Raw genomic sequence first — 17,098 nt, 5'->3', positions numbered from 1 at the left:
CTGGTCAGGGTCTCAAATCTGGAAAAAGCCGTCACTGCAGCAAAACAATATGAAATAGCTGGGCATACACCAGTACAACTATCAAGGACTAGAATTCTTTCGAGAGTTACCCAAATAAATAATCTAAGTGGTACTAACTGCAAAGCTGCAGAAGACAACTCTGATGGCACTGAGACAGATCTGGCTGAGGCTCTACTTTTCATGTCATTAGATGTGGAAAAACAGCCAAAGCTAATAAAAGATCAGTATGTACGGATTGCTGCCCGAGAGCAAAGAGGTTTTGACACACCAATGTCAAGTCTCATAGAGTCAGACATTGCTTCATATGTGGAGACTTTTCCCATCTGATGAGTAGTTGTACAGTACGGAAGAAAAGGCCACCACCATCCACAAACCCTAATCAGGAAAACTAGCAAGGTTCACTCCTAAGATTACAGGTAAAGTGGGTGGACCGGTGTCATATACCCGTTACAAAAAGCCAAATAAGCAGGGCAAGAGAGAAACAAGGATGAGCCAAGCAGATAGTCCTGGTGAGTTGTCACAATTACAACCAATCAATAGGAAACCTGATTTGCTTCCCTTGTCTCTTCATTGTGCTGGCGATGCTGTGAACCCTTTGGTAGGTCAATCTAATTGCAGTACTAGGGTTGGTGTAGAGCATCCTTGTATAAATTTTGCAGCCACTGCTTTTGCACTCTATATTCCACTGCTCAGTACACTATTTAGTAGACAGTAGATGTACCCTCAACTTGCTGGCAAAGAAAATGTATGATAGCTGCCACGGAGGTTTTTTGGCGGATTGCTGGCATTTGAAAATACTACAGGCACTCTGGCAGATGAATCTGGTTTGAAATTTTATGGACAGATAAAATTAGCTGGAAGATCAAGGTCAGAACCAATCGAGTTATATTTTGGTGTTGCAGATATTGAGCCAGATGCTATACTTGGAATGCCCGTTTTAGTAAGTCACAATTGCTTAGTTGTTTAGACTCTACTGTTGTGATGAATGGTAAGCACCTTAAATGCACCAACCAGCGTGGTATAGATTTTGTTAGTAGAATACAGATAATTGCTAATGAATCGATTCCTGCTAAATCTGAACAGTTGGTCTGATGTCGGTTGTTAAATAACATTTGTACCCCTGTTGGCATAGTGAAAGACACAAGGGTTGCGGCTAAGCATGGCATAGCTATTGCTGCTAGTGTGAGTACATAGAGTGAGGAAAGGAAACTTTTTGTTAGATGCATTAATCCTGCAATGCAAGTATGTCATCTTAATGCTTGGAGGCTTTGGCTGGCAGCAAACTCTTCTCCACACTAAATCTCATGAGTGGCTATTGGCAAATTCCATTAGATGAAGATGCTAAAGATAAGTCGACATTTTGCACTAGAGAAGGCCTGTGGAGATGGAAAGTCTTGCCATTTGGTTTGACAGCAGCTCCGGCAACATTTCGACAAATGATAGAGCAAGTATTACAAGGGCTGCATTGGAAAACTTTGCTGCTGTATCTAGACGATGTTATAGTCATGGGTAACAGCTTCAAAGAACATTACCTCAACCTTGAAGAGGTCCTATCTCGGCTTTGATTGGCCAAGCTCAAGCTTAAGCCATCCAAATGCCATCACTTTCAAAAAGAAGTGGCATATTTGGAACATATAGTTAGTAGTAATGGTGTTGCAACAGATCCAAAGAAAATATCCGCTGTTTTTATTTGGCCATCTCTGAAGAATGTGACTGAGCTACAATCTTTTCTTGAGACTGTTGGTCACTATTGTCAGTATGTCCAGAACTTTGCCAACAAAGCTCGACCACTGACAAAGCTAACCAGTAAAACAGCCAAGTTTGAATAGACTGAGAAGTGCCATGCAGCTTTCCACACACTGAAACAGTCACTACTGATGGCACCAGTTCTGGGTTATCCAAACCCGGCTCTTGATTATATCCTGGACACAGATGCTTCTCTTAATTGGGTTGGTGCAGTCTTGTCTCAAATCCAAGGTGACCAGGAATGGTAATATCCTATTATAGTCGTGCTTTGTCACCTGCTCAGCAAAACTATTGTGTGACTAGAAGAGAACTGTTACCTGTTGTTAAAGCTGTTGCTCATTTTCGTCCATATTTGTATGGTAAAGAGTTTAAAATTCATACTGATCATACTTCACTTTTGTGGCTCTGCAGGAGGACTACACCGTCTGCCTAAAGTTCAAGGTGGTTAGAGATCTTGAGCGAATTCACCTTTACTATAGAAAATCGACCAATGAGCAAACATGGAAACGCTAACGGGTTATCAAGGAGGCCATGCCATGACTACACCAAATACGAAAGGGTCACCAAACAATGTGGAGGACCAAGCATGAGCCAAATCCAAATTGAACTATCAGAGAGGGCCCAACATGAAAACCCTGTGTGTACTAGGATTGCTGGAGAAGAGCAGATTGCACAGGAATGTGCTGATGATTTATTGGAGGAAAATCGCACCCGTCAAGTTATTGGTACAGTCTGTGAAGTATCAGCTAGGAGTGGACCAAAATCCTCACAAACTGCCAGCTTAATCCTAACAGATGGTGATGGTTGTTGCATGGTAGAAGATTCCAGCACTTGTGATAACTGCCAGAATGATAAAGAGCAGAGAACATTTGATTACTCTTCGAACCAACAAGAGGGTAGCAACCAAACTTCACCAACACCACAGTCAGATACACTTAACTCTGATGAACTGTGTCAGGCTCAGTTGCTCCCAAGTGATATTTGACTATCTACAATGCAGTCAAGAATCAACAATCTCTGGATCCAGCTATAGTCAACCTTGGCAGTACAGAATTACAAAAGCTTAGCCCCATGCTCTCTTTAATGCGAATAAGAGAAGATCAAGTGCTGGTAACTCGTATACTTGTTGAGAAAAGAGCTTGGGAGGTGATACTTTGTCCTATGAACATGCGGAACAGGTGGTGTGGAACACAAATACCCTTTCTCATGCCGGGATAATGAGGACCTTCCGGAGACTTAGACTGACATGGTACTGGCCTAGAATGACTTCTGATGTTTGACGTATAGTCAACAGCTGCGAAATATGCCAGCGAGCGAAGTATGGAGGGTTGCATCATTCTTCGAGTCATGGACCACTGTCGGTTGGCCATCCTTGGCAAAAGGTTGCGATCGACTTAGTTGGACTGCTACTTTTGACCCCTCGAGGAAACAGATGAATTTTAGTGTTGACAGATCATTTTAATCGTTGGCAGGATGCTATACCTCTACCTGGTGCTACAGCTCCTGTAATGGCTGAGGCTTTAGATAGCCTTGTCTTTTGCTACTTCGGATTACCTGAAGAGCTCCATAAAGACCGAGAAACACTGTTCGAAGGTGACCTTATGGCAGAACTTTGGGCCATGTAGAGGATCACTAAAACTCAGACAACTGCCTCTCATCCCCAATCTAACGGGGTCGTGGAACGTGGAAATAGAACTTTGGGCGATTCCCTACACTGTCTTTTACTTAGTCAGATGGAAGGTCAAGAAAACTGGGACAATGTGCCACAACATACATGTCATGAGGACCTTTAGAGCAACCCCACATGCGGCGACAGAGGAAACTGCAAACTATTTGATGCTAGGGCGGGAATGTAGGCTAACTGACCAGTTAATAGAGGTACACATGATGTCGATGAGACTACACGAAGTGAATATGCTTCACATATGCAACATCAGTTAGATACTGCTTACCAGTTGATTTGCACTCGACAAGTGCAGCCTCCTAGATTACCTGATCGGCAAAGTGCAATCTTCAAAGAAGGTGACCTGATGTTAGTGCAAAACAAACAGAGATGAAAAGGAATCCACCCGAAACTACTACCAAAGTTTAATGGGCCATACATTGTGAAGAGGGTCTTTGACAACGGCAATTACAAAGTTGCTGGTCAAAGAACCGTCAATGAATGTCATTTCAAGCTGTTTATGCCGGCATCTGATCCAGCTGGACAGCTGAGAAGCCCAAAAACTAGCTCGGATGTTGACCAGCCAAGGAATTATTCTCCCAGTAATATTGAAGAGCATATCGGGGCTGAAGAGGATCCAGCATCAGCAGATGCTGCACTCGATCAGCATTTTGATGATCTCAACATGTCCGGGGAACAACAAGTTCTGTCTCCTGAACGGCCAAAACACGCCTTGAGAAAACTCCCTTGGTTGACGGATCATGTGTTTGTTATATTGAGCTTCGAGGCCTTACAAGAAGATATTGGTAGGCCCGATGACACCAAGTTTGGAGAATTACTTGGGGAGTCTCGGATGCCTTTATTTACGGTCTCAAGCCTTGCTATAGCATTAACCGCCACTCAAAACATTCAACTCACTCTAACCAGCTGCATTGTCAGGACAACTAAGCATTGTAACCTAAGGTTACAACAGGGTTGTCAACATTGGAGCTGGATCCATAATCCATCTTTTATCGACGCTTGTGAGCCAATATTACAATACTGGCACTGCACCTAAGTGTGGAGAATGTGATGGATTTACTAAGCTGAGCTGCTTTAATTACCATAGGTGTACAGCTATTCTCAGATTAGCCCTGTAATTTGAAAGCCAGCTTGCATGGGAAGCTCGTAGATTAACACTCAGCCCTTGCTATATAAGCAAAGGTGCTCCAGTAAAAGAACAAAAAGCACAGAGCAAGTGATACTGACTACGAACGACAGAACTAAGGACTGAGAATTACATTCTTAATCTGCATTAAGAACAGCGTGGTAACATTAACCTACCTTTGTGCAGCTTTGTGTATACATATATATCTTAACATTCTTACATTTACAAGTGTAACTGTTTGAGTATTTATTATTTGTAACTCATTTCAGCATTACGCTTGATTGTAGTGAATTGTATCTAATTGTTCTATCTTTTCATGGTTATAGAGCTTGTGTGAATAAAGAGCCATACTCATTCACCAGTCACCTTGCTTGCAACAATTACAGTTGTACATGAAAGCTATTACTCATTCGGTATAAGACAACTTATACACAGAACCTACTTGCAAGTGGCTAGTCAGCGCTGACTTCCACGACAATATAATCAGTTCATAATTCGCCAAATTTTAAGTTATATAAATTTTAAGTTGTATATATTTTATAAATTTATTTTATAAATTTTAAGTTGTATATATACAAGTGTATATATATGTGTATATGTACATTTATATATACGTGTATATGTACATGTGTATATGTACACATGTACATGTACACGTTTACATGTACACGTGTATATGTATACGTGTATATGTACACGCATATATGTACACGCGTATATGTACACGCATATATGTACACGCGTATATGTACACGTGTATGTATACACGCGTATGTATACACGCGTATGTATACACGCGTATGTATACACGCGTATGTATACACGCGTATGTATACACGCGTATGTATACACGCGTATGCATACACGTGTGTGTATACATACGCATGTGTGTATGTCTGTATGTATACATGCAGACATATGTACACATGCAGACATATGTATACATGCAGACATATGTATACATGCAGACATATGTATACATGCAGACATATGTATACATGCAGACATATGTATACATGCAGACATATGTATACATGCAGACATATGTATACATGCAGACATATGTATACATGCAGACATATGTATACATGAAGACATATGTATATATGCAGACATATGTGTATATGCAGACATATGTATATATGCAGACATATGTATACATGCAGACATATGTATACATGCAGACATATGTATATATGCAGACATATGCATATATACATATGTCTGCATACATGCAGACATATATACATGCAGACATATAGTTGTTTATTATATAAAGAAACAGTATTGTATTCTAAGTTGAGTAAACAATTAAGGGCTAAAATTTGTTGTGTTAAAAGGTTTAGGTGAAAATGTAAATATGTTTAGCTTTTTAAATTAATTTATAATGCAATGTTATTAATGATCATAAAGCATTCTTATTTTCAGGGCTCCATGCCATCAACCATGTTTATTAAATTGAATATTATAGTACCAGGACTCCATGAATGGTGTCTTTGTTGTGATAAGCTACGACAACAACTTTATCACTTCCGCTGTATGGACAATGTATTATTAATCTTGATAATAGATAATACTACAGATGAAATTACTTTATTAAGTTGTTTCATGTAATGCCTTCCTGTTTTTTTAATAGTAGGCAGTGAAGTTGAATTGTCGGTAGATTCATCAGGCCACCCTTTATTCTACAGAGATGAGTCAATAACTCTAACATGTACCGCTAGCGGGGATACAGATGTTATTGCTGTCCATCTGATCAATGGTGACACCGTAGGAGACGAGAAGATTTCTTGCATTTATGATACCTTTGGAGGGAGATGGACAGCCGAGAATGCTTTGATCATTCCAGGATTTTTTATAATAAATGGAGCTTACTGTGAAGCTACTGCAGCCGCTGCTCCTCCTTTTATTCTCTCAGTAACAACAACAGTATCAGATGTCCTTCTCGGTGTTGACTTTAGATGTGTCGCTGACATCACATCTCGTGTGACCTCCACATCATTCACCATTTCCACTATTAAAGGTAAGTTGGTGGTACTTTGGTGGTACTGGTGTTGTTTTCAATATATGACCTGCTTTGTATGTCAAGACTGCAGCACGTTAGGTACAATATTTTCATAAGAAAATACTTTCTTATGAAAATACAATATTTTCATAAAGAATTGTGTCTTTTAACTCGATCTGCAACCAAAACATATTAAGAATCTTTTATTAAATACAATAGGCTTGATGATGCCGAGGATAAGATGCTAGGTGCTCATAGAGACATGCGCACATATCTTATGTTTACATGTAAATATGCATATATATATGCATATATATGTATATATATGCATATATATATGTATATATATATATATATGTATATATGCGACATGGTTATATATATAACCATGCCGCAGGTGTTGTGTATAGAAGTCTATGTGATGAGTATGGCTTTAAGGCCATACTCATCAAAAGGAGATTTTTGGCAACTCAAAGTAGCGCTCTGACCAGGCTGTATTTCCTGGTCAATCTGTTATCAGCAAACATGCTCGAGTTGAAACAAACCTGATAGAGACACTAGCCATTATCGAACAGACGATACTGGCTTTCCTCGTGCCCTTTTTATAAAATACCAGTAAACCCACTGGCCTAGACGACCTTTAGATCCACAAGCACCTCGACTGGGTGAAAAAGGTAGAGAAGGCTGAGTTGGCCGAGCTGGATTGAGTCTCATGACTGAGGCCGAGTTCATTCAGTCGCCGTCCCACATAGTCACCTCTGCAAAAACTACATGTCAATTTGGCCAAAATAAAGACTGAAAAGGACCCTAAGAAAGAAGTAGTGTATACCAAGCACTGAATCAGCAACAGCACGTAAGGGCTGGTGGAGGATGCGCTGAGAAATCTTACCACGTGCAGCTTGTGTTGGGGCTACTAATAGTGTATGCTGAAACTAGCTGCATGTAGTACAGCACTTTGCAGTCTATGTCTGCCTGTGCCATTTGTAGCACATTTCGAAGAACTAGCTCATGGCCCAGTGGGCCATGAGCTGCCTACCTTCTGGTGGGCCAGGCCCACCGGAAGGTACACCAGGCTACAGAGGGTGGCAGTGTAATCTACCTGGCCGACTGAGCCCGCTGGAAATCCTTTCCGAGTGTCAAAAGGTGACTGACTGACCTGGAAATGTTGCTTTGCTGCTCAACGCTGACTATAGCTGACCTTTCCTAGAGCCGGTCGCCCGATCTGTCACAGCCAAAAAACGAAAGAAGAACCAAGGCCAAGAGCTAGACACCAGACTCAAGCTGCCGTAACTCAGTCAAATTTGTCAAACCCTGGAACACTTGACTCACCTCCCAGAAAGAAACAAACGCCAGACAACAGACAGGCAATGACAGACAAGCTACGACAAACAAGCGACGACAGACAGGTGGCAACATATAGGCAACGACAATCAAATTTTGAGATTGATATACAAATATTAGGAAGTAATTAATTCATAGGTAAATGTAAATGAGTAAATCTTGGGTGAGTTATTTAGTTTTTCCATGCAAAAAGGCATTTTTGAAAACTTGTTATAATTCCTTCATACCATTTCAACTGGCAGGAGTCTTAAGGTTTTTTTGTGCTTTCCAATATAACTTAATAAAGTTTGTTTCTCCTTTTTAACTCAATCTGAAGAAATTCATAACGTGTAAACAATATTAAAAATAACTACACTCCCAACATTTTTGTGTCTAGAAGCCATTTTCAAGCATGCCAATCCACAACCTATAGAATCCATGGGGTTCCTAATTATTTAGACCACCCTGTCATGCGTGCAGACCAACCAATATACAGTAGTGTTAAGCTTGTTGATTACCGATATCTGGTAGTTGAAGCTACCCTGAAAAATAAATGTAAAATAAGTGTGTTTGTGGGATTGTATGGTTGCTTTCAGAAATTCTAACAACAGTCATCACTTCATTCTTCAGTTTTATTTTTCTATTTACTTATGTAGTGTTTTTAAAAAAAATTCTTTCTGCAGCCTAGTTTTATGTAGATTTATCCTCATTCTTGTGGATAAACCTGAGAGTCTTGTAATAAATGGACCAGATCAGATAGTTGAGCTGAATGAGTTTACATTCAGCTGCACCAGTACTGGGGGAAATCTTGATTCAATGCTTCAATACGGTTTGTGTTACCCTCCAATAACTCGGAAATGTATTAAAAAAGGGGTAACCCAAGAATGTTATGAACTTATAGAGTAATAACCATTTTATATTTACGTTAATTTCCAAAAAGTTTTGATTTGCTAGCTTAATTGGTTTTCTGAGTGATTGTATAATCAAACCTCGTCAGCTATAGATTGTTGATGCTGCTCAAGTTGAGGGTCTACTGAAATATATTAGTGTGTGTTGTATGATAGATCAGTACCTAGAGAGAAAAACTAGAGTGCAAGTTGTGTAAGTTTGTCTCCAAAGCTGCCATGATTGTCTAATAACCAGAAAAAATACATATGAAAGTCTTTAAATTTATGTATCTCATGACTTATTTTTAGTTACAACTTGTGTTATCTTTATTCCTCACAAACAGCAAAATATTTCATCTCATGTCATTATCTTAATCTACCATTGGCCATCTAAACAAAAGTAGGATAAGACCTTCGGGATTGAGAGAGTGATAATCAAAAAAGATGGGTGGTGTGTTGTTGTATTGGTTTTGTTTAGAATATATATATATATATTTATATATAGATAGTAACTAAAAGCAGGTAAAAAAGTATATAAAAAGAGAACTCTACAGTGAAAACCTGAAAAAAATTTGTGGAGTATAAAATACTAGCAAACTTTTTAGGAGTAAAATAAATTTTCAGTAAAAGCGCTACAAATCTGTTTTGTGCACCCCTCAGGGGCAGTTTGACTAAAATGAAAAGCAGCACCGAAATGCTGGGAATGGACTCGATGTTTTACTTATGTGATTTAGCGGTAAGTGTAACCGAGAATATAACTCCTAGCATGTCTGCAATTAGAAGACACCTCATTCCTTTTATTCAATATGCTCAAATACGGTTTGCATATTAAGAACTATTTCTCTAGTTAACATAGTTTGCATCGTTTTGTTTTGCTTGTATATGATTGTGCTTGAGCAAACAAATATTTCCATGTTATATTGTATGCTGTGTTGCTGTCTTTCTGTGGTTTAACGGTATATATATATATAATTATCATATAGTTGTTATATGATATGATATATAACAATGTTATATATTATATGTTATATATAACATATAATATATAACATACATTGTATGTTATATATATAATATATAATTAATTATGTGTATATATACATGTATATGTTTATATATGATCTTGTATATATGATCTAATATATCGTATGTATTCTGACAAAAAACTTGAAGTGGCTGGTTCAATGAATGAGGAAGAGTGAAGGGTTATGCAAAGTCATTTACAATACCAATCTCATAGACTTAGTATAGGAACATCTCATAGACTTAGTATAAGAGCATCTCATAGACTTAGTATAAGAGCATATTATAGATTTAGTATAAGAACATCTCATAGACTTATTATAAGAGCATCTCATAGACTTAGTATAAGAGCATCTCATAGACTTAGTATAAGAGCATCTCATAGACTTAGTATAAGAGCATCTCATAGACTTATTATAAGAGCATCTCATAGACTTAGTATAAGAGCATCTCATAGACTTAGTATAAGAGCATCTCACAGACTTAGTATAAGAACATCTCATAGACATAGTATAAGAGCATCTCATAGACTTAGTATAAGAGCATCTCCTATACTTGGTACAAGAGTATCTCATATACTTAGTATATGAGCATCTCACATGCTTGGTATAGGAGCATATCAGATACAAAGTATACCGCTCAAAAGTCTAAGCTGTGTACTCTGCTTCTCAAATTACACAATTAATTATACAATTATACAATAAATAAATTATACAATTGGGCATACATGATCCCATTTCATATCATACTTTCATTCTATATTTAAAAATACCAAAATATGTAATTATTATATGATTTACTTTATAACTGCAGAGTGACTAGTGAATTTTTATTGCATTTTGTATGATGAAGTAGTAGAACTATGATTCTCTTACAGTATGCTCATTGCACCAACAGACAATGTAATGAGGAGAATTTATATTTAGATATTTACATGTTCACATTTTTTGTTGTTCATAAAACACACAGTGTGACAGAGCACACTTTTAGAACATGTTGTATTTTGTAAAATTTGTATGTTATTGGGCATTGATTAGTTTGTGTTTTTGGTTTACAGAAGTAGTACGAGGAGACACGGTTATAGTAAATACCAATACCTACACCCCAACAATAGATGATAGAGGAAGGCTCACTTTGATATGCAGGAATACAGCTCATTCAACCCTTGAAAATGTCTATCCTGATATTGTCAAACAAGAACTTAATCTGGAGCCACGCTGTAAGTGTACAACAAGTGTTCCAATACATAGCAAGAGTATAAAGCGTCTATAAATTGAGAGCATAGCAAGATTAGAGCTAGCAGTTAATTGCATTACGTAAACTGTCTTTTTTGTTTTAATGATCATATAACATTATTTATGGTTTAATATTTTTATTTAGCTAATGGAAACTAATTTGCAGTCATTGTTTTAGTAAACATCATAGGTTTAAGGACTGATAGGTTGCTATGTTGTTGGCTATATCATGAATTTTGTTTGTTTGTACAAGAAAGAATTGGAAGAAAATTTTATTAATATCTGGTCAAAGTCTCTGCAAAGTGACTGTTATAGAACATTTTTGATAATTAGATTGTTAAAGTAATATGATCAGGGTTTATTTCACAGTTATCGACTTTGAAGAAGGACACTCAGGAGAACAATCAATGACCCTCAACCCCAATTTTGATCAGACACTCAAATGCGGTATCATTGGAGCTGGTGTTACCATTAGATGGGATTGTAATGAAGTTTGTACATTAAGAACTGGCAAACACACTGTTATTCCTGCTGATTCTGCAAGTGTTGGAGATGAACAAGTGATGTCTTGCATGGGAACTGTTTCTGGGACAGGTATGTTATACTTTATTACAGGAGAGATTACTTTATTACCGTTTGAAGTTTCTTATACCACAGAGTTAGCCGTGATAGTTAGCTTCAGAGCATGAATGCTTTGGTGAATTGTTGCCAGCGCTTCTGATATGAATTAGAATTCTTGATTTGGTAAACAAATGCTGAACTAAAATAAGAGGTGATCAAGGCGCATTGAACTATTTTAATTAGTGTTTGATCATGAAGTGGCTTGTTTACCTGTTCCAAGATACTAAGTACAATTTTTATTGTTTTTCATGTTCTATATGTATTAAAATTGGCACAAAACACATATTTTGCACCAAAACTAACATTTTTAGACTAAAAATTCCCCTGTCATATAGCCCACGACCAAAGTGATATTGGAAAAAGAAAGGGTACTGATGGTTGAGAAATGCAATATTAGCAGTCAAATGGCACTGCAGTGCAATAGGATAACTGCAATGGTAGCTGTAATGTACTGGGTGTGGATGTTATTATATACAAGAAACAGCAATAATGAAAGGAAAAGATTATATGTTTATATCTCTCCCCTGCAATAGGAGAAATGCAATATTGGCCAATATTAGAAGTAAAATGCACTGATACTATTAGAATAACCAATATTATTAACATAGTAATAATATAAAACCAATGCACAATTTTGTTTACATGTCAAATCGTCATAGCTAACAATATCAAGAAGTTGTGATATTTATTTAGATTTAAAAAAATCTATTTAAAAAAGTGTTTGGTCATGACAAACAGCAATAATGAAAGGAAAAGATTATATGTTTATATCTCTCCCCCTGCAATAGGAGAAATGCAATATTAGAAGCAAAATGCACTGATATTATTAGAATAACCAATATTATTAATATAGTAATGCAGTAATAATAGAAAACCAATGCACAATTTTGTTTACATTTCAAAACGTCATAGCTAACAATATCAAGAATTTGTTGTATATAGATTTTTAGAAAATCTATTTAACAAAACTATTTAGAAAAAATAATTACAGTAACATCATCGATGTTGTTAGTGTGACTATAAGACTTCAATAGTCATCCAAACTTATAATTAAATATTGTAATAATCTCATAAGAATTGTTAGAAAAAAATTTCATCATCATTTCTTATACTTACACTGCTTCGGACATCAGTTAGAATACCAAAGTACTCAAAAGTTTCCAAAATGTCAGTTACTTAGAAATCGGCAAAAAAGAAACGTTATCAGTACTTCTATGTTAATTACAGAAACCTTCGGCAATTCGCCAATGCTATAGACTGGTGAAATGTGCACATTATTCTTTTGTGAAATGCACACGACTTAATGGTTCTATTATCTGTCGCTCGGCGGTTCGTTTGCCGGTCTTAATTGTGATAAAAGCAAGGATAGGCAAGTTCTAATAACGATTTTCGGCCAAATTAATCTGTCTATTTGTATATAATCCAATCAGATGGGTAAGTTTTAGAAATATGCCAACACCTTTCAAAGACTTGGTAACATATTTAAATATGTTTTTATGTGTTTGGTATTGTTATTATACTTAAACGACTCTACACAAAAATGGTTAAATTTGTCGATGAGATTTCGGTACAAGGGTTTGCGACGTTGTTGATGAATAATTTTAGTGAGTTGTGTGCATATGCATTTATCATAAAACTCTCAAACCCTCGCTCCGCTCGTTTGGTCGTGGGAATATCTCATCATGATATGACAGGAAGACAATCACCTATTCAAGGAAGTTGGTTGGTTTATGTCGTCATGTAATTCGTCAAGTCAATAATATCTAAAGATGAAATTAATTTACCAAATTTAACTTCTATTGAGCATCAACTAGTAGATACGTTAAAATGTTAAACTATTTTTGATAAAATAAAATTTAGCAATAAAACTATTGACAAATACACAGGCCTGTATTCTCTGGTTGCAAGTTGGGGCGGCAAATGTTAGGTGACTAGTTATGAACACCTGGAGGTTTGGAGGGCAATGTAAGCCCCTAACGAGGTTCGGACAGCGCCATGAAGTTCTGGACCTTTTAAGCATCAACAACCCTCAAAGTATGCATAAATTCAATCAACTGTTAGCATAAAAATCTACATAAATATATTGTATATGGCTCATAGAAAGCAAAATTTTTTTTTATTCAACAAACGATAATAAAATTACATGACACTATATATTTCTCTAAGGGAAATGGACAGAACAAGAGTTGTTACTCTTTTATTGCAATAGCTCTTGTTCTGTCAATGTGTCCTTGGCAGAAACATTTCACGACTGATTCTGTATCTATTTCAACATCTTTATGTATGTGTAATATTACAAGATTATTTAGACAAGTGTGCCTCATGGTGCTCCTCATCTGTGTTTTGATTCGGTTAAGCTATGATAAGAAAAATGCAAGTTTGGGGGTCTTCTTCACACCCACACTATAAGCAGTAAAGTTCAGTTTCCAAATCTTAGCAAAGTCTCACAAGATCACTCATTTGGTGAGATCACCATGGAGACAATAAAACGCTAGTCGCTAGTAATATACATGTAGTTGTTGGAAATTGCATATGAATGAGCTTAGACTACAGTTCTTAGTACTTAGATGCCGAAAATCACTAAAAAGTTGGGGCGGCTCAGCCGGCCATCCACCCCAGAAAATACAGGTTTGCAAATGCATTGAGAATTTAGTACTGAATGTTTAGAGGCATTCATTGTAGAGGTGTCACACAGATGTTCAGGTATTAAAATGGTGGTGGCAGGATAGCATTTGTAAGTTCATTCATGCCACTGATCGTCGCTATATCTAAGATGAATGCTTCTCAAAAATCCTGTTTATCCAATGCATCAAATATTTTGCCTTTTTTTTAATCTTGTCATTCATCGCAAACAATATTCGTTTTCAGTAAAGGCTCCCAGTATCTAAAAGAACAGCCATAAATCACCTACGTGCTTAGCAAATTGTGTGAGTGTAGTAGAAGACCACAAGTTTTAGTTGTTTTACACTCACATTGATACGGAATAGAATACACAGAATGACTTTAATGATTCAAGTTCCTTAGTAATTTTTTCCTGAAGAAGGTTACTGTTCCAGCCGAAGCTATCTATATTGTTCTATACCATTTTGTGTTGAAGTAGAGTGACATGAAGCAATGCGCTATGGTCTAAATTTAGCATTCTGTAGTTAATATTTAAGTGAAATATAACTGGAGACTCATGCACCATGTCATTCACCCTTTTAATTTGTAACCTTTGTAGTTATGCACCGTTGATACAGGTCTTTCACAAAATAGCCAAGCATTGAGCAGCATGCTTAACAAGTTTTGCACTAACATCCCTCTGCTCAATGTAGAGCATGTTACATTGTGTTAGATTCGCTCACTCATGCTAGACAGTTACCACTATCTACAGAATTTAAAAATTCACTAGATTCTTTATAACTTTATTTCTTTTACTAGCTTTGGTGTTCTACATACAAAGCAGGTCATCAGGCCTGACCGATGATTAAATTTACATTTACAAATTCTGATCTTACCTCTTCTTCTTTCATGATCTCAACCCTGAGGAAGTGTTTACAGCTCTATCCTTTATAATAGGATTGATGGATAAGATGCAAAAATTCAATATAAAATGGCGATCAGATGGTGCCACCCTACTAATCCCGCAGAAGCGGATAAGAAAGATTCACATCTCGGAGCAACAATCGGAGGTGCTGTTGGCGCGGGTGTACTGATTATCGGAATGGTTGCTTTGTCAGCATTTGCGATTAGAAAACACACAGGTAGCAGCAACAGATTTTATTAATAGCTCTGATATACCTTTTAATTTGTATCTAAAGAGCGCATATTCTGGCAGAACAACAATCTGAGACCGAAAGCCTGCTTGTCGTACATTATAATAGTGTGGGTTTATATTAAAATACCCAATTTCTTAACTGGTTGCAGTAGTTTAATTTGTTTAGCATATGGAACTAACTTACACCAGCAATTACAATATTTTTTATCAACTCATTGAATGCACTTTTAAGGCTCTAGTATGAGAGAACAACTACAATATCATTTTCACAATTAGGACTAATGTGTGACTAATATGCAACTATTAAAGTTTTCACAAGATCTGCTCAGTCATGTTGGTGTGAAATAATTAGTTATGTTATTATGTTATAATATATTATATATAACATTATAGTATGGTAAATAACTATGTTAGACAAAGTCTTTTGACTAAAAACAACAAAATTTAGGTGTCTTGGAACATCAGTTCTCTTGTGATAAGCTAAAATTTCTGTAGTCATTGCTAAATATGTTTGTTGATTTCTACTAGTTACATCCTGACTAATGCTTTAAATTACCAAAAAATGTTTGTTCTTGTATTCAATTGAGACTTTACTCAACAACTTGGTGTAAATATATTGTTTTGCATGAGCATGTATCAACAGCACCTTTTAATTATAGTTTGTTAGTAGAGTTTAATTATTTAGCATACATACTTACTCATAGTTAACTACGTGTATGTAATTACCTTATTCTTACATAGAACCTTGTCTAGTAAAAATAGTAAGTAATGCATTTGTATAGTTGGCTACTTTGTTGATGCCAATAAACTGAACTTTTTATTGTGTGTTTCTAAAAATTTAAAAGAAATAAGTTTTCATGTCAATCAAGTTTCATTATTCTTTATCAGTCATTTTAAGCTACTACAAATGCAACAGTGAGAGATCTTTTTAATTTCATTGAAAAATAAAAGGGCTTAATGGAAACATAAAGCATTATAATGCAGTTTAAGTAGTTTACTGTATTTGGTAGGAAGCATACAGTGAGCTAACATATGGTTTTAGCTTTTAGAGTTAAACGCCTTTTTGAAGTATGTCTACAGCAAAAACCTTAACAATAGAGTTATCACAAGATGTGTAATAAATCTGTCAAATGTGCTTACAGAGAAGCGATGTTTTGTTTATGTTTGTTTTATTATTTTGTATGGTGACTAATATCCTCTTCAGCCATTCTCTAATCTATTTATGTTGATGTCATTGAGCTATGTACACAATAGGTAGAATGGAGGATCAAAGTGCTGGAGCGGGAGCTGCTGGAAAGAATACACAAGGGTTAGTATCCAGTCTATATCTTTTATATCAGAGATTGTTACTTCTCTTCGCTGTTTTTTAATAATTGTGCAACACCAGACATTCCGCTAGTATTTATATATAAATATATATACATTCTTATATGAATATATATATATATATATATATATATATATATATATATATATATATATATACACTAGTGACATGCACAGAATATATGCATGAAATATATATAAATATATATACATTATAGGCATATAATTATATACTATGGCAGACTCTGGAAGGTTTGTGTTATTTATTGCAGAGCTTCAGAGCCTCATACAAAACCAACAGCTGTTTAGTTCTATCGTAAAAAAAGATTATTGCGATAAGAAGTAAG

At 36.2% G+C, this 17,098-nt stretch overlaps 1 protein-coding gene across 1 annotated transcript; it reads left to right on the top strand.

The window, feature by feature from the left end:
- Positions 1-1,898: 1,898 nt before the first annotated feature.
- Positions 1,899-3,392, top strand: LOC137388089 (uncharacterized). Its single transcript, XM_068074603.1, has 4 exons — positions 1,899-1,998; positions 2,247-2,663; positions 2,768-2,913; positions 3,240-3,392. The coding sequence occupies exons 1-4, from the start codon at positions 1,899-1,901 to the stop codon at positions 3,390-3,392; spliced, it is 816 nt and encodes a 271-aa protein (XP_067930704.1).
- The last annotated feature ends 13,706 nt before the right edge of the window (positions 3,393-17,098 follow it).

This window comes from Watersipora subatra, chromosome 2 (genome assembly GCF_963576615.1).
Source record: "Watersipora subatra chromosome 2, tzWatSuba1.1, whole genome shotgun sequence".
In the NCBI taxonomy this organism is placed as follows: Eukaryota; Metazoa; Bryozoa; class Gymnolaemata; order Cheilostomatida; family Watersiporidae; genus Watersipora; species Watersipora subatra.
The sequence above is the reverse complement of the archived record's forward strand: the minus strand, read 5'-3'. Positions and strand labels throughout refer to the sequence as shown.